This window comes from Oreochromis niloticus, linkage group LG6 (genome assembly GCF_001858045.2).
Source record: "Oreochromis niloticus isolate F11D_XX linkage group LG6, O_niloticus_UMD_NMBU, whole genome shotgun sequence".
In the NCBI taxonomy this organism is placed as follows: Eukaryota; Metazoa; Chordata; class Actinopteri; order Cichliformes; family Cichlidae; genus Oreochromis; species Oreochromis niloticus.
The window spans coordinates 30,937,493-30,963,127 of record NC_031971.2 but is presented as its reverse complement, the minus strand read 5'-3'; the positions used below and the strand labels follow the sequence as shown (position 1 = coordinate 30,963,127).

At 38.2% G+C, this 25,635-nt stretch overlaps 3 protein-coding genes across 8 annotated transcripts; all 3 read left to right on the top strand.

Moving 5' to 3' along the window:
* Nucleotides 1-212: 212 nt before the first annotated feature.
* On the top strand, nucleotides 213-7,021 carry LOC102080250 (uncharacterized). The gene is made up of 6 exons (XM_005454853.3): nucleotides 213-305; nucleotides 431-751; nucleotides 4,561-4,677; nucleotides 4,757-4,798; nucleotides 4,891-5,039; nucleotides 5,751-7,021. Exons 1-6 carry the CDS (start codon nucleotides 269-271, stop codon nucleotides 6,186-6,188), a joined length of 1,104 nt encoding a protein of 367 aa, XP_005454910.1. The 5' UTR covers nucleotides 213-268; the 3' UTR covers nucleotides 6,189-7,021.
* A 4,351-nt stretch (nucleotides 7,022-11,372) lies between these two features.
* LOC102075672 (CMRF35-like molecule 3) lies at nucleotides 11,373-19,569 on the top strand. Of its 3 annotated transcripts, none has more exons than XM_019359762.2 (6): nucleotides 11,373-12,281; nucleotides 12,373-12,693; nucleotides 14,210-14,329; nucleotides 14,411-14,452; nucleotides 14,526-14,674; nucleotides 18,721-19,569. In XM_019359762.2, the coding sequence occupies exons 1-6, from the start codon at nucleotides 12,245-12,247 to the stop codon at nucleotides 19,144-19,146; spliced, it is 1,095 nt and encodes a 364-aa protein (XP_019215307.1). In that variant the 5' UTR covers nucleotides 11,373-12,244; the 3' UTR covers nucleotides 19,147-19,569. The 3 variants fall into 3 exon arrangements, with proteins under 3 accessions (XP_019215307.1, XP_019215306.1, XP_005454881.1); XM_019359761.2 differs by having other exon boundaries at nucleotides 12,370-12,693; XM_005454824.3 differs by having other exon boundaries at nucleotides 11,373-12,693.
* A 2,496-nt stretch (nucleotides 19,570-22,065) lies between these two features.
* On the top strand, nucleotides 22,066-25,430 carry LOC112847187 (CMRF35-like molecule 9). Of its 4 annotated transcripts, XM_025908287.1 has the most exons (6): nucleotides 22,066-22,276; nucleotides 22,361-22,684; nucleotides 23,553-23,624; nucleotides 23,712-23,860; nucleotides 24,583-24,678; nucleotides 24,805-24,933. In XM_025908287.1, the coding sequence occupies exons 1-5, from the start codon at nucleotides 22,201-22,203 to the stop codon at nucleotides 24,643-24,645; spliced, it is 684 nt and encodes a 227-aa protein (XP_025764072.1). In that variant the 5' UTR covers nucleotides 22,066-22,200; the 3' UTR covers nucleotides 24,646-24,678; nucleotides 24,805-24,933. The 4 variants fall into 4 exon arrangements, with proteins under 4 accessions (XP_025764072.1, XP_025764070.1, XP_025764069.1 ...); XM_025908285.1 differs by lacking the exon at nucleotides 24,583-24,678 and having other exon boundaries at nucleotides 22,364-22,684; nucleotides 24,805-25,430; XM_025908284.1 differs by lacking the exon at nucleotides 24,583-24,678 and having other exon boundaries at nucleotides 24,805-25,430.
* Nucleotides 25,431-25,635: the final 205 nt, after the last annotated feature.

Genomic DNA, 25,635 nt, shown 5'->3' with positions numbered 1-25,635 from the left:
AAAAAACAAAAGAAAAAACAAAATCAAAAACTTCCTGCTTCACTGCTTTTATTTCCATAAGAAATAGACTACATGTTTTATATATATATATATATCTAAATATATATATGGCTACTGCCACCGTTCGTGAAGCAGTAAAAATAAACTGTCATATATGAGGTTGTGTAGGTGTCGTTTCCTCCCTTTGTGCCCACAAACCTGCAGAAGCAGGTTGTCTAAGGGATCACTTAAAATAAAGAACTACATAGACGTCACTTTTTCAGCTACAATGAAGAAGACTTCTTTCCTCTATTGCTTTTTATATGGTAAGTGACTACATAAGTTTAGTAGTTTATGTCATTTAAATGTTTATTTTGATGTCTTATATCTTATCACATGACTTATTATTATTACTAAATGACTTATTACATTATTACATCAATTTCAACAGTTACATTAATCGATGGAGACGTAATTAATGTAGAGGAATTTGAAGGGAGAAGTGTCTCCTTCCGGTGCTCACACACATATGCATGGAGCAACAAGAAGTATTTCTGCAAAGATCCATGTACAAGCACAGGAGACGTACTAGTTACTGTAGAATCTGGAGGAAGAGCAGAGTCAGGGAGGATTGCTCTGGTGGACTCTGGGGATGGATTCTTCACTGTGACCTTCAGCAATCTTCAGCTGTCAGACTCACAGAAATACTGGTGTGCAGTGGAGCGAACTGGTTTCGATACATATGCTGAGATACACCTAACAGTAAAGAACGGTACGTGTACATGAAAACTCTTAATTTTATATTTGTATTTACATTCTTGCAGGTACAATTCTCAGTTTGTGGGTTAATGTAACTAAAAAAATTTAACAACAAAGTTTTGTACAATTTTACCCACTCATACTGCATATGTCAGTGTTTTGCTTTTATTACCACTTCTTCCACACAACAGTTATGAAAAATATCTTTTTGATTTCAGAGAAATAAACAAAAATGTATTACAGCTAAAGTTTTATTATAAATGATGATTAGAAGTGCATTTATAAATGTTTATAATCCTGTGATTCACAGTTATTTTGGTAAATGGACCACTTCTTATATAACGCTTCTCAACCCCATCTCAACAATGATGGTCACCACCTATTTTTCTCTGTGGCTTAGACTGGAGCCCTTGTGAAAACCAAGAGATTTACAACCCTCTTTTAACTTGCATAACTATATATAGTCGTCTGTTTTAGACAAATGTTTTTAAGGTTAAACATATTGCAATATTTAAAAAAAAAATGTAATTGTTAATTAATGTTAATTTCGTCCACCGCTGTTCTCCTTCCCGCTCACGAACTGAAATCAAACCAGAGGAAGAAAGACACATATCCACCCAGCGTGCAGATAACTGAAGTACATTTAAGATAAACATTTATTAGTCCCACATGTGGGAATATATTTTTTGGGTCACAGCAGAAAGTGGACAGTACAAAATTACAAGCAGTAAAAATGAAGAAAAACTGTGGAATAGAATAAGATCAAAAGATTAACATACCATATAAAATAGAATAAAATACTATGTTTTCTTAGAAAAATTATACTTATTGGTACTGCACATGTGTGGATGCATGTGTGCATCTGTCAGTGTGTGTGTGGTCATCTGCGCCATTTGTGTTACTGCGCCTGCATTTATAGCACAAGTAAAGACACAATTGTAATTGTAATGCCATCCATCCATCCATCTTCTTCTGCTTTATCCGGGGCCGGGTCGCGGGGGCAGCAGCCTAAGCAGAGAAGCCCAGACCTCCCTCTCCCCAGCCACCTCCTCCAGCTTATCCGGGGGAACGCCAAGGCATTCCCAGGCCAGCCGAGAGATATAATCTCTCCAGCGTGTCCTGGGTCTGCCCCGGGGCCTCCTCCCGGTGGGACATGCCCGGAACACCTCACCCAGGAGGCGCCCAGGAGGCATCCTTGTCAGATGCCCGAACCACCTCAGCTGGCTCCGTTTGATGTGGAGGAGCAGCGGCTCTACTCTGAGCCCCTCCCAGATGGCTGAACTTCTCACCCTATCTCTAAGGGAGAGGCCAGCCACCCTTCGGAGGAAGCTCATTTCCGCCGCTTGTATCCGCGATCTCGTTCTTTCGGTCACTACCCACAGCTCGTGGCCATAGGTGAGGGTAGGGACGTAGATTGACTGGTAAATTGAGAGCTTCGCTTTTAAACTCAGCTCCCTCTTCACCACGATGGACCGGTGCAGCGTCCGCATCACTGCAGCCACAGCACCAATCCGTCTGTCGATCTCCGGCTCCCTTCTCCCATCACTCGCGAACAAGACCCCGAGATACTTAAACTCCTCCACTTGGGGCAGGAACTCATCCCCGACCCGGAGTGGGCACTCCACCCTTTTCCGGCTGAGAACCATGGCCTCAGATTTGGAGGTGCTGATCCTCATTCCCGCTGCTTCACACTCAGCTGCGAACCATTCCAGTGCGAGTTGGAGGCCATCACCCGATGAAGCCAACAGGACCACATCATCCGCGAAAAGCAGAGATGAGATTCTGAGGCCACCGAAGTAAAAGCCCTACCCCACTTGGCTGCGCCTAGAAATCCTGTCCATAAAAATTATGAACAGAATTGGTGACAAAGGGCAGCCCTGGCGAAACCCATCACCCACCGGGAACGAGTCTGACTTATTGCCGGCAATGCGAACCAAGCTCTTGCAACGGTTGTATAGGGATTGAATGGCCCGTAGCAATGGGCCAGACACCCCATACTCCCTCAGCACCTCCCACAGGACACCCCGAGGGACACGGTCGAATGCCTTCTCCAAGTCCACAAAACACATGTAGACTGGTTGGGCAAACTCCCATGCGCCCTCAAGTATCCTTGAGAGGATAAAGAGCTGGTCCAGTGTTCCGCGACCAGGACGAAAACCGCATTGTTCCTCCTGTATCTGAGGTTCGACTAGCGGACGAACTCTCCTTTCCAGCACCCTGGCATAGACTTTCCCAGGGAGGCTGAGGAGTGTGATCCCCCTGTAGTTGGAACACACCCTCCGGTCCCCCTTCTTAAAGATGGGGACCACCACCCCGGTCTGCCAGTCCAGGGGTACTGCCCCTGATCTCCACGCAACATTGTAGAGGCGTGTCAACCAGGACAGCCCTAAAATGTCCAGAGCCTTCAGGAACTCGGGGCGGACCTCATCAACACCAGGGGCTCTGTTGGCGGGTCATCCCCCTCATCCCCAGACTCTTCCGAGGAGGAAGACTCTGCTTCCTCCTCGGAAGACGTGTCAGTGGGATTAAGGAGGTCCTTGAAGTATTCCTTCCACCGCCTGACAATTTTCTCAGTCGAAGTCAGCAGCGCTCCGCCAGCACTATACACAGTGCAGGTAGAGCACCGCTTTCCCCTCCTGAGACACCTGACGGTTTGCCATAATCTCTTCTTTTTTTTCTTTCTTTTTTTTTTTTTTGCGCCTGTCCCGTTTGGTCTCCAGGTGGAGCACCTTCCAGCACCCCACCCAGGGACTCTAAGAAGGCTGAGTACTCTGAACTGCCACTCGGCGCATAAGCGCAGATGACAGTCAGGACCCTTTCCACGACCCTAAGGCGCACGAAACAAACCCTCTCATCCACCGGGAAGAACCCCAATGTACCGGCAGCAAGCCGAGGGGATATTAGAATACCCACTCCAGCTCGCCGCCTCTCACCAGGGGCAAATCCAGACTGAGACAGAGTCCAGCCCCTCTCCAGGAGACTGGTTCCAGAGCCCAAGCCATGCGTAGAGGTGAGCCCGACTATATCTAGCTGGCACCTCTCAACCTCACGCACTAACTCAGGCTCCTTCTCCACCAGAGAGGTGACTAATGTCATAACTGAATTTGAGATACATATTTGATTTGTCTGAACACATAAACTTTGCCTCAGCGCATTTAAAATCAGCTTTTACTCACGGAAAACGGTAGTATTTCTAGATCATGTTCACATATGGCTTCTTCTTTACCTGGCATTGCATTGTGAACTTTGTTCACAGACAATGATTTCGAGGCTCACGCAGTTAATTCCACAAAAGAACCGGTGCTGCTTTTAATTTAGTGCCAATTGAGGACCCAAAGGTCATGGACATCCAGTACTGAGTATCCGGCTTGTCTCTTACAGAGTGTTTTACAAATTCTCTGAATCTCTAGATTATTGTCACACCAAGGAATTATTACTAAGAAACCCTAAGACACTCTTTTTATACCCAATCATGTTATCAACCTGTTGCCAGTTAACCTCATTAGCTGCAAATTAGGCTCCTCCAGCTATTTAGTTTTCCAGCCTTTTGTTGCCCCACCCCATTTTTTAGGGATGTTGCTTCCATAAAATGATCTAACATTTTACCAAAAATATTAAAAATGTCTCAGTTTAAACATTTGATACGTTTTTTTTTTTATGTAAAAATGAATTAATGAGATTTTTTAAATCATTGCATCTTTTTTTAAACTGACATTTTATACAACATGCCAGCTTTTTTTGGAAGTGGGGTTGTATATGTTTTGAAAACGGTAAAAGTACAAATAGTATAAATACCTTGAAAATAACCACTCTCTTATACAGCTGTTGCAACCGTGACAACTGTCATACCGGGAGTTGCCACATGGACAAATCAAAATACCAACACAACAAACTTCACAACTGGAACAGGAACCATGAAGCCTTTAGAACTTTCAACAGGTATAAATACATATATCAGTCCTTATGAATATGAATCACAGATAAACTTACATGAAGTAATACTTAATTCTTCCTATAGCCCTAAACTTCACAGCTGAAGAAGAACCTAAAATCAACACAGGTAAAGTTTTGTTTGATATTAGCTTTGCTAACAGCTTATCGGCTTCAAGTGTTTACATGAACACGATCTGATAATTGTCTTGTTTTCATCAGACACCATCGTGTTTGCTACCGTTGGTAGTGTTGGTCTGGTCTCCGTCTTGCTGCTGGCAGTATGTTTCCGGAAGTCCAGAAAAAACTCAAAACATAAACAATCAGTTTACTCCAAAAGTGCAGACCTCACCAGTGCAAACAAAAGAGAGGTATGAATCAGAAAACGGGGATCACTATGAAAATAGTACACAAATAAAAAGAGGGGATATAAACTGAAGCACAAAAAGATGTTCATGTTTGTAGTTACAGGAGTATAATGTGAGTAAATCCTTCTGTGTTATATCAGAGCACAACTAACATACTGTTAGATGAAAAATTACTCTTACCACCCTCATGCCTTTCTTTAACATATAATGGAAAAAACAGGAGAAGAATCTTTCTACTGCCTCTATCCACAGATAAACCTGTGCAACAACATCACTAAAGGGTATCATTTAATACTTTAGATCTCATGTTTTATTCTTAGTAGAGTTTCTTTAGCTTCAGCAGTATGCCCTGATTAGCCAAAAATCAGTGTTAGGAAATGAAATAAAATGACTGACCCTGTCCAATAAATTGCTAAAAACGAGCTTAAAACACACTTAAAACACACTCTAATCTGTTTTCTTTGGGACTGAGCTTGTTTGACAGAGTTACAGCTCTGGGTACCTCACTACTGAGGTAGATCAGCTTTGTTTAGACTAGTTACTCTGTAACACAGATCCAGATCATTGTTAATGTATGGATACTTACAGAAATCCAGGGGTTTTTTGTACTTAATCTAATAATCATTTTAAAAAATCGATTTTCTACACAAACCCAATAAATGCAGATCATATAAGATCGGGCTCATTTGCTGTTTCCTTTTTACTTGTCAACAGGTCAGCTGTGGTTATGATGACACTGACAAGAGGAAAAAGGGCAGTAAGAAGTCTCCTAAGAGTTCATCTGTCTCTGCTCACCAAAAAAGAGAAGATCCACTAACATCTGATGCCACAGCGACCAAATGTAGTGTACTCGCTGATACTGATCAAAACATCTCTTTCCCCAAACTTCCTGAATGTTCAGGATATTCACTCACAGAGGACCAAAATGACTATGAAAATAACTCTGGAATCTACATCAATACTTTGCCAGCTTTCATATTTGAAAGAACAGATGATGGTACTTGTAGAAAGCAAATAACTGAACCTAATACAAGCAAAAATACACTGAGCTGTGCAAACCGTTGTGTCTCCAGAGCCCCATGTGAATCCAATGAAGAGAAGCCCAGCTCGCTTTGGTTTGGTTTAGATTTATCAGAAATAAATCAGAATTAGTTTCAAAGATCTGATTTGTAAATTTGTTATGGACATTTATGGAAAAGTGAACTTCTTCACTAATCATCAATAACAGTCTTCACCATTATTAAAGTTGCACACTGTATTGTACTGTCAGTGTTTCCATTTCATGGCTGTCTCTGTCTGTTTTTGTAATTTATACTTTGATTTTGTTTAACTGGGAGGAGTCCCCGGGGCAGACACAGGACACGCTGGAGAAATTATATCTCTCGGCTGGTCTGGGAACGCCTTGGTGTTCCCCCGGACGAGCTGGAGGAGGTGGCTGGGGAGAGGGAGGTCTGGGCTTCTCTCGCTGCTGCCCCCACCACCCAGCCCCGGATAAGCAGAAGAAAATTGATGGATGGATGGATGGATGGATGTTGTTTATTATATACTTTTATCATATATTATTTGCATCACATTTGATACATTGGGCGTTTTGGCAACTTTTTGTTAACAACAATGTTAATTTTAGACAAAAAAAAGAGTTTGGTCCATAACATTTTGAAATTATTGCAAGTATTGATCATGTTGATGAGGTCTCAGAAACTCATGTAGCAAATATGATACAAAGGGCATTACAGGGTTAAGAACAAGTCTAATAGCTTGTTGACTCAAAGTTGAAGTGTGAACTGACACTGACATATGGTTAACACGTCAGGGGAAATGTGCTACATTTCTAGTGGGTGAAAGTTAGTTAGTGTAGTATCTTGTGTGTTTTTGCGTGTGTTGACATCTGCTGTTGTGTTTAATGTTAGCATGTATATACCTAATAGGCTGTTTGTTTGCAGACAGTGATAAATTGAAAATAAACTCTCAAAAATCCTTCATAATAGGCTGCCAAACTGTATTGTATCATTATTTTTCCACATATAGGCCTACAAATGACTAATTTTAGTAGCCGGTACCAGTTTGAATAATTTGAGTACCAGTATATGTGACGATAAGTGTTGGGTTAAATGCATTACCGTAAACACATTGCGTTATTGCATCATTGTTAAATGTAACAGCTAGATTCTGAACTTCAACAGGTAACAAAAGTACTGACGAGCAGTCAGGCTTGTACAACATTGTAGCCTATGCAGTCTTTCAGCGGGCACATTTCTGCAGTAGAATCACTTTGAAGATCACTTTGAAGTACTGCATTGTTGGCTTTGTGTTTATACTAAATACTAAATACTAAGTACGCCCTCATTAGGATACAAGTGGCTGATGACAATTTAAATATAGCTTTCGTTTTGTTTTTTGTCCTCTTGATGGTAGAAGGACTAGCTTTAAATGTGTTAGCAAATTTTGCATATTTGCATATTCTCACACAGACAATATCATTTAAAATACTCTTTTAGCCATTATAAAATTTCTGTTTAAACAAAATCCTTGTAAAAGGCTTCCAAATGAATTGCATCATTATTTTTTCCATATGAGCTGCTCATCAGCACAGTACCAGTAGATAACTACTGTAGTGCTGATTTTGTACAGTGACACTGACAAGAGAAAAAAACCACTGTAAAAAGTTATCTAGAATTCTTTTGCCAGTACTCATCAACAGAAATCACAAACCTCTGAACCCAGAGCAATCAAATGTAGTATACACTCTGATAGCTATAAAAGACTCTAACTCTGGGATCTATATCAGTATTTTTCCTGCTTTAATACATAAAATGACAAGAGCAGTAAAACTAAAACATAGAAAAAACAGAGTTGTGCAGACACTTCTTTCCCCTGTGCCTCCTGTGAATCCACTGAAGGAGTTGAGATCAGTTTGGTTTGATTAGTATTTATCAGGAATTAATCAGAGCTATCAGGACATTTGTAAATGTTTTACTGACATTCAAGGACAACTAAATTTCTCCAATTATGTGCAACACCTGGTTAACAAATTGTGAAATACTCCTTTGCAGGGTGAAGATATCAGGGGAAGGATTTTGCTACATCTCTAGTGTGAGAACATTAGTCATTGTTATATTCTTTACATTCGTGACTGTGTTTATGAGCATGTGCATGAATATTGTGGCTAAGATCTTTATTTAATTGCTAATGTTTGCTTGTCTCAATTCATTATGTCATAGATTTGAATTTTGATGCCCCCTAGTGATCTTTTCAATAAAGACACCAAACAGACAGCACTGCACACAGATATACAATATTGCAAGCATACATATTGCAATATAACATTACACTGATGTGAACTATGCAATGAAGAACAAAGAAAGAAGGTCAGTTTAGACTTTTATTTACTTGTAAAGTGTTAAAAAAGGCAACCATGTAGGAAAAGCAAAAAGAAAGTGAAAAAGTTTGGACACCCAAGAGATAGTTTAAAATGAGAAGGAAATCTGAATCAGAATACTTTAATAATCACTAAGGAAATTATGTGGGTTGCAGTTGCTCCAAGACGTAGTAACAGTAACAGTAACAGAATAACCTAATTAAATAATATGATATATTACAAAGTTTACAAATGTAAGAAATAGGACTAATATATGCAAATCACTCAATTATAAATGTCAAGAATATTACAAAGGTGTAATATATACGATTGACATTTAACTCTAACCTGTGAAACTTTGTCATTTGTTATTTTACTGTACAGCATGTGCATCGGGTGCAACTATTGCAGTGTGTACAGTGTGCAGTGTATTAGATGGAGGAGTTGTACAGGGTGATGGCCATAGACAAGAATGATTTCCTGTGTTGTTCAGTGGTGCTTTTTGGTAATCTCAGTCTCTTATTGAAGATGCTCCTGTGACTAGCCAGCACATCATGGAGTGGGTAGGAGATATTATCCAGCATTGTCCTTATCTTGGGCAACATTCGCCTCTCAGACACCACCCTAAGGCAGTCCAGCTCCATCCCCACAACATTACTGGCCTTGTGGATCAGTTTATTGAGTCTGTGGGCGTCTGCGACCCTCAACCTGCTGCTCCAGCATGCAACAGCATGGAGGATAGCACTGGCCATAACAGACTCGTAAAAAAATTCTGAACATTGTCCAACAGATGTTGAAAGACCTCGGCTGCCTCGGAAAATAGAGACCACTCTGGTACTTCCTGTATAGTGCAGCGGTGTTTATAACCCAGTCCAGTAGTGGTCTTCCTGTTAGGCAATCAACAATCCAGGACACATGAGAGGCATCCACCTGCATCGCTGTCAGCTTATCACCCAGAAGGGTTGGCCTGATGCTATTGAATGCACTGGAAAAATAAAAAAACATAACCCTCATAGTGTTCGTTGGCTGGTCCAGATGGGCGTAGACACGACTGAGCCTGCCTGTGTTACACAACAAATTCACCTGTAGCTAAATTCTACATACGTCAATTTTAAACATGTTAAAATGGAAGAAGTGTTCATTTGGGGTAGGGCTGCTTTGGTGGGACATGATGTTACTGCGGGTGTGGCCAGGATGACTACAGAACAATATAGAGTGAAACAAAGTTCAGTGAATAAAATTTTTGTATTTGTTGCATACTTGGACATAGGCAGCTTTAACTCACTGTCTGATGATAAGATTGACCACACTCAGACAGAATGGAGAAACTGTAACATGACCATAAACTTTTTTCTCTTTTTGTGGGTAGTGATTAATACAAACTGTGAAGTCTGGGACATTATTTTTTCACAGCATCTGAAGCGGGGCATGAAAAAAGAAAGAAAAAAAGAAAAAAAAATCTGTGCCTTTATTCCAATGCGTTCAATGGACACTGGCAGGTGGCAGGTTAGATATGCAGGTTGGTTGTTATAGACATAAAGACATTAAAGTACACTAACCCCACAGTTTTTTACCACTCAATCGAATTATATCACTAGTTTCTGAAGGTCCAAAAAGAACTCAAAATAGCAAGGGTTATATGAGTGTCCCATTCTTATGTTTAATCATTTAAAATGATTTTCCATAGCCAATGTCTGTTTTGAGAGTTAAAGTTGAGGTAAAACTAGTATTAATTATGATTTATTCTAGGATTGAGTTTGTTTCTGTCCTGAGAATTTCTTTTGTTCTTTTTGTTTTATGAAACTATTTGAATATAATTCTCCATATATTTGATATTTTTCCACATTTTTGTATTTGATACTTTTTTATATTATAAAAAAGACAGGCATTAGAAAGAATTGCATAAAAAACAGTGTACAGGATTTATTTCTAAAAACGTAAACAACAACATTCGTTATTAAGATTATCTTCATAAATTTCAAAGCAGTGTTATAATAAAGCTTAATTTATGCTTCCACAATGAATCTACGCAGAGCCTATGACATAACCCTTGCAAGATGCCAGTGCTGTCACCAGAAATTATACTTGTGCAACATTTGCTGCAAGCTATGTCTGTGTAATGTATAGTTATATTTCGTATAGTATAGCAACGTATAATTAAATAGAAAGCGAATAGAAGACTGAAGTGATTTCTACACAGTTGTTTTCAGACTTATTGGCATAGAGATAAAAAAAAATAACAGCACCAGTGTGTGAATATTGTACATCATTTTGTTACTGGATTATTGATAAGGAGACAAAAAATTGCTATGATGATATGAAAACATCTTTTCAGTTTCTAAAGTAAATTTTGCTTTGACTTCTTTTGTTTTTTTTATATAGGAAATTATTTTATTATGCTCTGTGACTGCATCATCTGTCAGACGTGTTTGTATACATGTACACACATATATATGTCTGCTGGAAAGTCTTTGTTACTCATTGCCACTTACTTTACAGGAAGGATGTTCTTAGTGATAGAAGTCAGAGGTAGTTTTTAAGCCACAAAACCACAACTCTAAAACACAATGACTCTCATGACTGAACTTACTCATGAAAAAGATGTCATACATAGATTTCTCTATACCTGCCAACTCTGGACCTGTCAGCTTTTGTCTCAGCGATTTGAGATAGAAACTAAAAATATTAAAAATATAGCTGTGCTACTGAAAACTTCAGCTGTAATAATGAAAACTTCAGTATTTGGCTGTTTGTGAAAGCAGTGCAATTAAAGAAAAAAAAACTGTTTTAATAAGGAAGAATGGTAGAAACACACAGAGACCCTCTCCTGAGCCTGGCTCTGCTGGAGGTTTCTTCCTTTTCCTTCCCCCTATCGCCAAAGTACTTCCTGATAGGGGTCATCTGATTGTTGGGGCTGTATTATTGTAGAGTCTTTGCCTTACAATATAAAGTGCCTTCATGTGACTGTTGTTGTGATTTGGTGCTTTGATATGCTAAAAGTCAGCTTCGTTCCTTTTTATGATTAGTAATTGATCAGCTTTTAAATCATATCGTATGTGTTTGTTTGTTTGTCCCTTGCCAACGTTTAGGTAGCACGTAGGTGGAGCTTCTGTGCTTTCTTTTACCGCAGACAACTTTAGAGCAATCTAAGGCCTAAACTTTTGGGTCATGAGAGTTACTTGCTCATAAGCTGATCTCATAATTTAACACTTTGGCCATATTTAACATGGAAAACCATGATTAACAACAGTATATCAATTCAGTAACTATTGCTGACATTCTACATTTTACTGAAGATCACATGGTCAAGCCAGGAGATAATTGAAGAAATAGTTTATTGAGTTAGCTTTAAATGTTATGTCTGGAGAAAGGAGAACGCTGCAGTCCAGCATTTAAACCATGAGGTTTCAAAGCTTGCTCAGAAGCTAAACAAGTTATGATGGAGAAATTTTTAACTTCCAAAATATAAACAGATGTGACATAAAACAGCACTTATGTTGTGAGCCAGTGTTGATGACACAGTTAAAAGAGGCTGTCACAAAGGAGGCTGTGTAGGTGCTGTTTCCTCCTTTTCATGCCCACAAACCTTTGAAAGTTAGAATTGCGAGCAGACCTGATTTGACTGCGGAAGAAAGTCTGTCCTCCACCATTGACCAATCACATCTGTCTGCACTGGGGTTTCCCTCTTATGCAATTTTATAGTAAACTGTGAAAGTACCTGTCAACACGTTTACTTTTATCATGATTGTGGCAAATTCGGACAACAGTGGATCATGTAGATATATTTGACAAGAAGAAACCACTTAGAATAACAAAAAAACCCAACATAGATGTAACTTTTTCACCCACAATGAAGATCAATTCATTGCTCTATTGCCTTTTATATGGTAAGTGACTTTACAATTTTACCACTTTAAGCCATTTAAATGCTAATTTCAGTGCATTTAATTCTGCATTCAGTGCTTTCAATTTTAGCAGGTACGCTAACAGATGGAACCATAATCAACATAGAGGAATTCGAAGGGAGAAGTGTCTCCTTTCAGTGCTCACACACACTTGCATGGAGCAACAACAAGTATTTCTGCAAAGATCCATGTACAAGCACAGGAGACGTACTACTTACTGTAGAACCTGGCAGAAGAGCAGAGTCAGGGAGGATTGCTCTGGTGGACTCTGGGGATGGATCCTTCACTGTGACCTTCAGTGACCTTCAGCTTTCAGACTCACAGAAATACTGGTGTGGAGTGGGCAGGCCTGGTTTCGACACATATGTTGAGGTACACCTAACAGTAAAGAAAGGTACGTGTATTATCCTATCATTTTAAATAAAATGCATCAATACCATTAAGTTCTGTAAAGTTTACACATTCATATTTCACTAGAAGAGGAATAAAGTTAAATTTAAATTTACCCTACAAGTATCTTACCACTGCTGAAGTTATGTTACAGATAGGGGGTATAAAAATAATATGCTAATAATAATTTTAAAATTTTCATAATCCTTTGGTTCACTTTTTTTTGTCTTTTGGTTTGACTGGAGCTCACAAGACTTAAAACTTCTTTTAACTCTGAAAATTCTATTATTTTGTATTTTCCTCTTTATTCTATTATTCTCTCAAATATTTTTAGGTAAAACATATTAGAGTATTTTGAAAAATGCAGAAAAAATCCGAATGAGCTTTTCTAACTTATAGTGGATTTAAAATTATTTTTTAAATCCATAAATCACCTCTTGAAAAAGGCATTACACACTTTGGTGGGGTTCTGAACATTGTTGGGGTTGTTATTGAATACAGTAATGTACTAATGCCATATGTTACTTAATTACTCCTTGAAGAAAGTAATTTGTCGCACTACTTATTACCTTACCTTGTCATACCATGTTACTCCTTAATGTGGCCCATAACACATTGTGACATAATTAACGTTGTTAACAATATACATTTTAGCAGCATCAGGAGTATGTTATTTAAGATATTATTAGTAAAAGAAGCTTACTGAAGGCCTTTCCTAAAAAAAACCCCAAAACGTTATCTGGATGGTTGCATTTGTTTCCCTAAAACCTGTACAGTATACGCATTTCAATGCTGATAGAGACTTTTCAGTTGTGCAAAGCTGCTAATTCCATAGACACTAATGACCTCTCATACCATCAGAGATACAAGCTTTCGAAATGTGCACAAGCCAGGAGAAAACCCAGGTTTTGAAAAATAACTTCAGTTTCAATTTGTCTTATCACATAATATTTTACTTCATTTTAAATGAGGTTTGGCTCAGAGAGGACAATGTTTTTCTGGATTATCTTCATAAAGTATATGGCATCTTTCCATGATAGAGCTTTAACCTACATTTCTGGATGGTATAGTGAACTGTGTTCAGAGACAATTACATATAAAAGTGATCCTTTTAGATTGGTTAACCTCTGCTTCCATTACTTGGCCTCTCTAAAATACTTTTTATACACTGTCATGTTGCAGATGTCTTGCTAACTAACTTAATTATCTGCAAAGCATTCCTCCAGCTATTTTATTTGTATAACTACTTAGTTTTCCAGACTTTTGAGACATGTTCCATGTTCATTTTAACCATTTGATATTTTTTGTGTTCTATTGTAAATAAAATGTGAGTTCGTAAGATTTGAAAATCATTGGATTCATTTTTTTTTTTTGCGTTTTACAATTATTTACATTTACAATTATTACATTTATTTAAATTTTACATACCATATATTTCCAGAAGTGGGCCTGTATGTGTTTTTACAAAAATAAAAGTACCAATAGTGTAAATACCTCTTACACCATTCCTTCTTACACAGCTGTTAAAATTGTGACAACAGTCGTACCTGATGTGTCTTCCACATGGACATATCGGAATACCAACACAACACATTTAACAACAGGAATAGACACCACAGAGCCTACTAAACTCTCAACAGGTATAAATATATTTATCAGCCCTTATTCATTATGAATAACAGATAACTTTATATGACAGAATATTCCATTCTGTCCTACAGCCTTAAACTTCACAGCGGAAGAAGGACCTAACATCAACACAGGTAAAGCTTAGTTTGATAATATCATTTAAAGTGTTTGCATGAACAAGACCTGAAATGTTCTTGTTTTCATCAGGCACCATCGTGTATGCTACTGTTGGTGGTGTTGGTCTGATCGCTATCGTGCTTCTGGCAGTATGCTGCAGGAAGTCCAGAAAAACCTCAAAAATTAAACAACACGTGTACTGCAACAGTGCAGACTTCACCAATGCAAACGAAAGAAAGGTATGAACTCAAAAAATGTAGGTCAATCTGAAAGCTGTGCTTGTAGTCCAGAAATAAAAAGCTGAATTTACAGGAATGTAGTGAGTGTGTATCAACAGACATTACACTGTCTGGATTCAGCGTGACTAATATACCATTAGATAAAAAGTTACCACTACCACTCTCATGGCATTCAACTGAGAATTTTAAATACACTGAAAACTGGAAGAAGTGTAGCTCTACCTGCAGCAAAACCAAGTATGTCTAACAGCATCATTGATAGGCACTGTTTAACAATTTTACATCTCAGTTTTATTTGTAGTAGAGTCTTGTTAACTCCTCAAGTATTCAAAGAAATCCTCTGCCTGAAAACCCTCGTCAAACTACACGTCTTTTGGATGGATCAAATTCAGAGCTTGTTTGATTGCCTATCGAGGCGCAACTGAGTTAAGCTGAGCTAAGCTAACTCAAGGTCATGATCCAGTGGGTTTATTGTCAATCAATACCAGACTGCATAAAGTGCAATGTGCAAAATTGCAATAAAACAAAACAAAAACAGTGCAACACCAGAAAAAAACAGAACGATACCAACACAAGACAGTGCAGACCCAACAGTGCAATAGAATGTGCAAAAGACTGAGCGATGTGCAAAAAGTAACTGATGTGTGAAGGTGTGAGTGTATGTGTGTATGAGATCGTGGAGATAAGTGGTTGTTAGTGACGTGTATGAAGGCATGCGTGTGTGTGTGTATCAGCCCAGTCACTGAGTGTTCAGGAGTTTGATGGCTTGGGGGAAGAAACTGTTTCGCAGTCTGGCAGTGAGGGCCCGAATGCTCCCGTACCTCTTCCCAGAAGGCAGCACAAACACATCATTCTGAGCATCAAACTGTGCATAGAAGTAGTTCAGCGCATCTGGTAAGGAGGCGTCACCATCGCAGGCAGGTGTTGTCTTCTTGTAGTTGATGGCCTGGATGCCCTGGTATATGCACTCATACACTGTAAAATCTAATTAGTTCCCAGAACTCAAAAAAATTATGGAAACTCGTTGCCTCAAAAAAATTGAGTAAAGCTTAGCTAAAAATGACTAAGTTAGGACAACTTATTTACTTTGAGTACTCTGTACAAGCTCATTTGTTCCCAGAACTCAAAAAAATTGGATCAAGTTTACGTAAGATGACCAAGTTAGGGCAACTTACTCATTTTGAGTACACTGTACAGCCTTGTTAGTTCCCAGAACTCAAAAAAATTATGGAAACTCGTTGCCTCAAAAAAACTAAGTAAAGCTTACTTAAGATGACTGTTAGGGCAACTTATACATTGCAAGTCTGCAGTATTAAGAATAACTTGATATTTCTGACTGTACAATACTAATTGTTTACCTACTGACAAACATGTTAAGTTCAACTAAATGAAAAAACAATTTGTGGTACCATGAATATGATTAAAAATAATTAACAACAATTTTTGTAATGATGTTAAAATGAGCCCAACTTTTATTTTCAAACACAACAAAGTATAACAGCCAACATACTGGACACTGTTCTGCTGAACAACAAACAATTATATTGCCATCACTGTTATAATTTTACAATGAAACAAAGTCTCAGATGTAATTATTCTGAAAATAAGTTTAGGCCTACCACAGTTTGTTTTGTACTTACATTACTTATATAATCAAAATAAAATATTTATTGTTCTGTCACAAGTGCAGTCTCTAATTTAAACAACACATTTGTTTTCCATTCCAACACATGAGCTGGAATGTTGTATTATTTTAAGGATGGCTTGTTTCCAGTCCAGGCATTACTGCCTGAATGACTGTCATGGATCGAGGTGATCCAAATGTAGGTGCAGAAGAAAGTCTTTAACTTCCCTTAAGTACAGTGGCAGTGGATGTGGGTTGGAGATGCAATGAGCTTGAACCTGCAGGCGACCATCTTCACTGACCACACCATCTGTGACAGAGGACTCATCTCTCCTGTTGTCCTGCAAGCAAACAATCATATTTTTTGGAACATGAACTTAATTGCTTTCTTAAAACATTTTTTTCTGCATTTGGTATAGAACAGACTCCAATTTAGACGATCTCAGGCTCCCTCCCCACCGGAGAGGTGACATTCAATGTCCCAAATTGTCAGTCTGCATAGCCCTGACCACCACCCAACACACAATAATGTCATGAAAGCATCATTTTAAAAAAGGGCTATGCAAACATGGCCAATAACTTTCATTCTAATGATGTGCAAAATGATTTTGGGCACAAAACAGATTTTGCTGTTAGAAAACTTGCAGACTTCACTATATACAGTGTAGACCCTCTAAACTAAGTTTGGGGGATGTGATCTTTCAAGAAATGCAGACCAAACTGTTGTTGTTGTTTGTTTACTTACACAGCATGTCTTGTAGAATTAACTGGAGTCACCAGCAACAGCACAGTGCAGTCACATCTCAAGTCTAATAACAGAAGACAGGAAAAGATCAGTAAAGAAAAAACTTCCCCAAACCAAAGCACAAACAAAACAATAAGTAAAACAGGCTGATCTAAAGCATGATTAAAGTTCAGCCTGATTAATATAAATGTCACTGACAGTTGCTAATATATTGGAAAACCAAAATACTTACTGATGTCTTTCTGTCCAACACCAGGAGTGCTGGTCCCGAGCCTCAAAGACAGTAAGAAGCAAGCAGAGGGAGAAAAAACAGAACATTTTTCAGAAACTGATTTGATCCTTAATGGCTGTGCAATCATTGTAACATAGAGTTTGCTTATGTTGTTAAATAAAGGCTAGATTTGACATTAATAGATGCCACAGATGTTCTAAAGCTGCCACAAAGCATGAAAAAAAAATAGACGTCTCCGAAAACGTCGGTGCATTTTTGCAAATATGTGATGTCTTGATAAATCGAGCAGATATTTGAAATTTACACAGCTACATTCTCGCCTGAAAATATCTTAAAAGTTTATTTTGTGACCCAGAAAAGTTAATAAGTTTTTCAGCGGCGCTCCTCCGCCATTGCCGCGCTTACAAGTAAGCACAGGCTCCGACAACCGTGGCCGACAAATGCGATCCTCCTTTTCCCCAGACTACCCTTTCTGGGTCACAAAATAACCTTTTAAGATATTTTCAGGCGACAATGTAGCTGTGTAATGCTCAAATATCTACTTAATTTATCAAAATATCACATATTTGCAAAAGTGCTTCCACGTTTTCGGAGAGCTCTGTTATCCACCCCCCACGTCCCACACCTACCCCACCCCTAACGGCTGCACCTCCCGAAGAATTTTGTCTGGGCTCTTATCTCGCTTATTTATTTCAAACAATCAACAGAAAATTTCACCACATAGTTTTATGTAAGGTTTTTAAGGCTGTGGTGTTAATTTTTAAGTAACATGAGCCCAGCGGCAGCAGCAACGCTAGGCTAACACTAACTAGCTAGCAAGATTTTAAACCTGGTGCTAAACTAAGAGAAGCCACAAAATCAGTTTGAATAAGAGTAAACATTTACTCACCAAGTCAGTGTATCAGGTAAAGATCCACAGCGATGACAACAATAATATCTTGAGCTGATGCTTCTCCAGGTTTGCTCAACATATTCCATAAAAAATGCACCGTCAACATGCGGACTGATCCGAGAGGGAGGAGGACGGTAGTCACGTGGCATTTTCAAAACACATCTTTCATCCTTCCGCCCTGAGAAGCAAAACTTCCAGCTTACTTAGTTATTCTAAGTTAAGACAACTCAAATAAATGGAGTTTATCAGCATTTTTGCATAAAAAGTACTGGTAACTTATTTAAATTGAGTTCTAATAACAAATTGATAAAAATTGAGTTCAGCCTATTTAATATTTTTAATTAAACACAATATTACATTTTACAGTGTACATGGCAACCCTCCCGATTTTTCTGGGAGAATCCCGAATTTCAGTGCCCCTCCCGAAAATCTCCCAGAGCCACCATTCTCCCGAATTTATTCCAATTTTTCAATAAATGCAGTACAAACACCCAATAAATGCAAGTCCCATACGAACGTGCTGATTTGTTGTTTCTTTTTCACTTACCAACAGGTCAGCTGTGGTTATGATGACACTGAGAAGAGGACAAAGTGTAGGAAAAAGTCACCTAAGAGTTCTTATGTACCTACTCACCAACAAAGACAGGATCTACCAACATCTGATCCCCCAGCAAGTGTACACCTTCATATCTATGAAAACATCTCTTCCCCCAAACTCCCTGAATGTTCAGGATATTCACCCACAGGGGAACAAAATGACTATGATAATAACTCTGGAATCTACATTAATACTTTGCCAAACTTAATGCATGAAAGAACAGATCATGGTACTTGTAGAAAACACAAAGCTAAACATAAGACATGCAAAAATATAGAGAGTTGCACAAACAGTGTCTCCAGAGCCCCTTGTGGATCCACTGAAGAGAAGCCCAGATCACTTTGGTTTGGTTTAGATTTATCAGAAATAAAGGAGAGTTAACCTTAAAGATATGATTTTTTAATGGACATTCATGGACAAGTCCATAAATAATATATGAGCAACGCTCATTGTCATCATTATTTAACTTGTACACTAAGTTGTACTGTTAATATTTCCATTTCATGTCTCTGGCTTCATGTGTTTGTGTAAATTCAACTTCTGTTGCATTTAAGGACACGTTTAAAAGCTTCTCTGCTCAGAGTTAAAAGCGTAAAATGTTACTTCATGAGGTTAATACTTCCGGTTAAGTTCAGGGGAAGCATTAGTAAAGCATTGTGTCACTTTGTGATATGTTCATGAGCATGTGCTGTTGTGGTTAATGTCAGCATGTAAATACCGAACAGTCTGTGTCTTCACAGTTAATGAAAACTTGTGAAAATGAGAGTGAATTATGTCTTTACGATAAACTGTGTATACAATTCATTATGCTAAAGACTTGGTTTTTGCTTCCTCCCACTGCACACTGATATGAGTAACCCAAATTATACTTATTACTATCAACTTGTGAAACAATATAACATCACAGTGATGTGTAGTTCACAATGAAGATCTATTCTATTCTATTCTATTCTATTCTATTCTATTCTATTCTATGTTATTCTATTCTATTCAAGCGTTCATGTAATAAATGAATGATATGTAGCTTACATACATATCATATATATACATGTACTGGTTTGTTCTGTTTTTTGTTTTTTTTAATTCATCCTAATGATAGAATCCTTTGACTGAAATTAAGTGTGTATACACACTGAAGTCAATGTCCTCTCACTTTTCCTGAGTTGATATCTGATGCCCACAGCATCTGCTGGATCTTGGAGCAGTCCCCCAGTTCATCTGAAACATCACTTCTCTCTTTAAGACCACCCTGTAAGCTAGTGGTTCTCAAACTGTGGGGCAGGACTCCATTAGTGAGACATGGTGCTACTGCAGGTGGGGCCCGAAAAATGGAGTGAAACAAAATCCAGTAAATACGATGTTTGATTGGAGAATAAACAAAAGTTTACTGATGCACTTAAGCGTGGATTACACTCTGTTGTGTACGAGGACACAGGCAGCTGCAGACATGACAAATGAGGTTTCACTCCTGTTATAGTGCTTTGAAGTCGCAAAGTAACCATGTCTAGCTGTCATATTGTAGTAGTGTCTTCACTGATGACCACACGTGGTCACAAAACAATGACAGGTACACAGATGTTTGTGCAGAGCCTTAGCTCACTGTCTGGTGATGAAATTCACATTACTCTGACACAAGTGGGCCTAGGCAGATGCAGAAACTGTATCATGCCCATAAAATTCAATGTTGTGCGGGCAAACATTAAAGCCACCTTTGTATTACTGGTCTTAAGCTGAAGTCTGATGCTTAGAGCGTCTCCTTGTCAAAACCAAAATAGCATGGTTATGGGTGATGGAAGGGGTGGAGGATAATGATTTGGGCTTGTTTCGCAAGGACTTGAGCACCTTACAGTCAGAAAATCACCATGATCTCTGTATAACAAAATATTCCATAGCCACATGTAAGGCTGTCTGTCTGACAGCAGAACAATGATCCCAAACACAGCAGCAAATCTGTAACAGAATGACCAAAAGAGAAAAGAATCGGGTTTTTTACTGGCCCAGTCATAGTCATAGTCCATACCTGAATCCAATTGGTATGGGCTTCTCTGCTTAGGCTGCTGCCCCTGTGACCCAGCCCCAGAAAAGTGGATGAATGATTTATTTATTCTGGGACTGCATTTCCCTATTTTCACACACACACACACACACACACACATGCACACACACACACACACGCACGCACGCACGCACACACACACACACAAAGTATTAATTCTAAACCTGCAAAGGAGAACATTTGCCACAACTTTGCCATTACAAAGTTCAAAGCAGTGTTATAGTAAGCACTGCACACATGTACTATGGTTCCACCTTTGCACTCTTTCTTCTGATACCTTTTAAAAAATATGGCTTTAGGTCACATTTGAACCATTTTGAAGACTTCTCACCCATTTAATTCACACTTGTGTGTTGCTTGTTGTTATACATACTGCAGGTGTGTATAAAAGTCAAAGATTGAATGTAACAGCCTGCTCTGTGGAAGAAACTGGGCATCACCTTTGTCTCTGGGTATTATACAGGAAGCAAATAGAAGAGTGGAATTACCTTTATAGAGTTGCAATAACTGCATATAACTGCTATAGCTATGATATTAGGTCAGTTTTGTTGCATTATTCCTAAGCAGATAATAAGCAAGTATGAGTATGTAAAACTACTTGAAATGGTGACAATAAAACATTTTCAGTTTTTGAAGTGGCTCTGCTTTGAGATTTTAACAAAAATATTTTAGTACAGTATGCTCTTTGACTACATCTATAGTATTTATATACTGCACACATGATGTGTTGAGGACAGTGATAAAGTCAGAGAAAAGCAGTATAAATACATTTGCGACATAACATCTCTGGTCACGTGAAGTCAACCAGAAATATTTCTTGAATATAAATTCTCTAGACTCAAATGGTCACTACAGTCACCAGATATCAGTTCAGCAGAGTACATTTGGGATGTGGAGGTACAGCTATAATTCTTCTATATAATGACAAATGATGACAAAAATTATGCTGTATGAAATCAGGTGTTTTCCAATTTGTGAGAAAGATATGACTAATATGTTTTTATAAATTAGAGATCTATAGAATCAAAGTTTGACATTGAGTAAAATTAACTTTGATAGTTATTTTGGCAAACCTTATTTTTTCTAATGTATAAACAAATGTGAAGGAAAATGGCATTCATACTACTCCCACAAGAAACTGTGTAACAGTTAAAGGAGGCGGAGGGTCATGAAGGACGTTGTGTACATGTCAGATTGACAGAGACTATAGGACCTGCTCCTCCCTTGATGTCTGCCTCCAAACCTTCAAGAGTGAGATCAGTTTGGGTAAACAGAATGCAGCTGATATTTTAGCCTGCAGGATTGGGTCTGTTCTCCATTTGTGGTACAAATATTTAACTTATAGGCTGTAAATGCAGAGCCCTTGAGAACCACTTAGAATGAGAAGGATCTACAGAGCTGGAACTTTGTCAGGCATAATGAAGAGCATTTTTTTCTTCTCCTGTTTTTTATATGGTAAGTGACTACCTAAAATGTATACATTAATTCTTTTAAATGTTCAGTTTGATGCCTTATTTCCTGTAATGTCATTTGTTTTAGCAGCTGAACTAACAGAAGGAGTCATAATCAAAGTAGACGGATTCGAGGGGAGAAATGTCTCCTTCCAATGCTCGCACACACTTGCATGGAAAAACCACAAGTATTTTTGCAAAGATCCTTGCACAAGAGTGGAAGACAAACTGGTTACTGTAGAATCTGGCAGAAGAGCAGAATCAGGGAGGATAACTCTGGTGGACTCTGCGAATGGATCTTTCTCTGTGACCTTCAGTCATCTCCAGCTGTCAGACTCACAGAAATACCGGTGTGGAGTGGACAGGCCTGGTTTGGACACATACATTGATGTACAGCTCACAGTAATGAAATGTACGTGTATAATCCTATTTCTTTTAGCTTGATTTAAAATTAATCACTACAGTGAATTCTATAGCTGTATCTCAAGGTCGGTAAAGTTTTACATACTCATTTCTTACTAGCAAAAATATATGACAAACAACATTGTTACAAACTCTGAACATAAATGCTGTGATTTTTTTTCATATATTAAATACTTTTCAAGTATTTATATATGAAAGGATAATTAAGATATTAAAAACCCTCAACCTGTCCTGTAAAGTCTAATATTGAACGCACACTTGTCAAAGGGATGTAGAGGGAGCGGTGGTACCTAAAACATAAACCTTAATACAAAGGAACACCAAAACACAGCAACTCAAAAACACTGGTTCAAAATGACCAAGTACCATGACAACACTAAGAAAAACATTATATTGCAAAAAAGAACTACTGACGTGAAAATGTAAAGTATTTTTTAAATGAAATTTAGTGAAAAAAGAAGAGAATGCTACTTTATTTTTGAATTTCATGTTGAAGTGAGCAGCTGGGATAGGCTCCAGCGCCCCCCGCGACCCTGAAAAGGATAAGCGGAAGCGAATGGATGGATGGATGGATGGAAGTGAGCAAATATCACAAGTTGTACCAGGGAAAAAAAACCCCAAACAAAAGTGTCCACAGATACTCTAATCGAAAAAAAAAATAACTGAGAAAACATTTTTTGTGCACATTTTTTTCCTTGCCTACTTCGATGTCAAAGTATACTAAGCAGATAACACTTTTGACAAACTTCTGTATTTAAGACCAAAGACAATTTAGCATTTTAATGGTTTCATTTGTATTATTTTTACAGAAGTTATCATTACTCTAAATAACTCTTCTACCCCTCCTTCTTACACAGCTGTTGAAAATGAGACTGATATTTCTTCTACATTGCCATATCCAAATCCCACCTTGGAAAAGTCAACAACAGGTATAAGTTCTGTCTGATATTATGCATTATAAGAAGAAAAAGTTGTATAAAGGCTACATGATTCAAGATTTCTTTTTAATACATCAGGCAACATCATTTGTGCTACCGTTGGGGGTGTTATTCTGATCTCTGTCTTGATGATGGCAGTATGCTTCAGGAAATCCAGAAGAACATCAAACGATAAACTACAGGTTTACACCAACAGAGCACACACCAGAAATTCAAATGAAAGCGAGGTATGAATTAGAAAAATGGAAAACACCCTGACACCTGTCAGGAAGCAGGAATATAAAAGAAGTTATAAAAAAAAAACTTTCTGGGTAGAATTACAGAATTATATTAAAAAGTAAATCATGAGAGTTATACAATCCCAACGATGTACCAAAACCACTTTCATGTCCTTCTCTTAAATATAATGACAAAACAGGAGGTGGTTGTCTGAGATTTTCAGGCATTGGGAAATGAGAGAAATGGTTTGTCTGGCTCTATTACCAGATAAGCATAGCCGTAGGGCACTTGCTAACATTTTTACATCTCAGTTTACTTCTAGTAGAGCCTCCTTAACTCCTCAAGTATTCATTAAATGGCCAGTCGACAAAACTAAAAAAAAATAAAATAAAAATCATGTCAAAGAAATTGTCTGGCTGACGGCTCCCTTAAAAATGCACCTTGTTTTTGTTTGTTTGGGGTTTTTATTGTCTTTGATGGATTAAAATTGACTAAATTTTATTGATAGCCTATACCCCATGCTTTCTGTCTTTCAGTTAAACTAAGCAGAGTAAAGCCAACTGGGTGCCCATAAACTTTCATATTTCTACCAGTCTATAAGTATATTTAGGTTTCACAGGGGCTCATTGTCGAAGCTCCTTCTAAGTAAAAGTCTTGTAAAAGCATTTTACGATTGGACAGACCAGACATGTTGGTGAGGTTAATATTCTCTCCCTCAATTGGTACCCAGGCATCATACCAACACATACCTTACCAGGAGAGCCATGGAGTGAGGCTGGGCACCTTTGCTTAGGCTGCTGGCCATGTTAAATAGACCCAAAAAATGGTAGAAGATTTATGTTCCAGTGTGCTTACTATAATCTAATAATCTGTGTGTGTCTTTCATACTGTATCATTAAAAACATTGGATTTTTATATACAATCTCAACACTTTTTTGTCACTTTTTGATAGGTCAGTTTTGGGTACAATGACACTGACAAGAGAACAAACAACTGTAGCAAGCTGTCTGCAAGTTCTTCTGTCTCTACTTATCAACAAAGATCAGCTCTACAAACATTTAAACCCATATAAACCAAATGCAGCATACTCACTGCTGTCTATAAAGCCATTTATTTCTCCAGCCCTCTGGCAGGTTCAGGATATTTACCCATGAAGGGCTCAAATGAATAATAATAACTGGCATCTACATTAATCTCTTGCCATCTTTAATATATGAAAGAACATGTGATTGTACTTGCAGAAAACACACATCTAAATTTAAAATGTGCAAAAATACAGAGACTGAATCTCCCTGTGTCTCCAGAGCCCCACATGAATCCAGTGAAGAAAAGCCCAGATCACCTCTTTTTTGGTTAAGATTTATCAGGAAGTTAAGTTATAATCTCTACTTTTTTGTGGACATTTGGAGAAAAATACATTTTCCAATTATGAGCAACACTTGTTTTCATTATAATATGCCTATACACTGAATTAAAAGTTATTGTTTCCACTCCATGTCTGCTGTGCTCTGTGTAAAATAAACTTGTGTTGCATTTAAAGACCATAAGCTTATCCATATAAGGATAACAAAGTGTGAAGTACCACAACAGGTTGTGTTTTTCCAGTTTGTGAGAATGTGTGAAAATAAAAGTGACTTTATACCTTCGCTAATGCAGTCTGGCTATAGTATGCTAAACACTTGGATCTAGTGCCCCCTTGTGGCCATTTCAATAGAGACACTTTGGGAAACGGCACAAGGATGGTGATCATTTCTTGGGGAACTTTTGGCATGTTCTGTGCACA

Excerpts from the sequence above, each read along its gene's own strand:
- LOC112847187 (XM_025908284.1), top strand. The coding sequence starts at position 22,201 with ATGAGAAGGATCTACAGAGCTGGAACTTTGTCAGGCATAATGAAGAGC. Across the intron at positions 22,685-23,552 it reads ACAGCTCACAGTAATGAAAT|CTGTTGAAAATGAGACTGAT; the intron begins GTACGTGTATAA and ends CTTCTTACACAG. Across the intron at positions 23,861-24,804 it reads GAAATTCAAATGAAAGCGAG|GTCAGTTTTGGGTACAATGA; the intron begins GTATGAATTAGA and ends ACTTTTTGATAG.
- LOC102075672 (XM_005454824.3), top strand. The coding sequence starts at position 12,321 with ATGCTAATTTCAGTGCATTTAATTCTGCATTCAGTGCTTTCAATTTTA. Across the intron at positions 14,330-14,410 it reads GCCTACTAAACTCTCAACAG|CCTTAAACTTCACAGCGGAA; the intron begins GTATAAATATAT and ends TCTGTCCTACAG. Across the intron at positions 14,453-14,525 it reads AGGACCTAACATCAACACAG|GCACCATCGTGTATGCTACT; the intron begins GTAAAGCTTAGT and ends TGTTTTCATCAG.
- LOC102080250 (XM_005454853.3), top strand. The coding sequence starts at position 269 with ATGAAGAAGACTTCTTTCCTCTATTGCTTTTTATATG. Across the intron at positions 752-4,560 it reads ACACCTAACAGTAAAGAACG|CTGTTGCAACCGTGACAACT; the intron begins GTACGTGTACAT and ends TCTCTTATACAG. Across the intron at positions 5,040-5,750 it reads CCAGTGCAAACAAAAGAGAG|GTCAGCTGTGGTTATGATGA; the intron begins GTATGAATCAGA and ends ACTTGTCAACAG.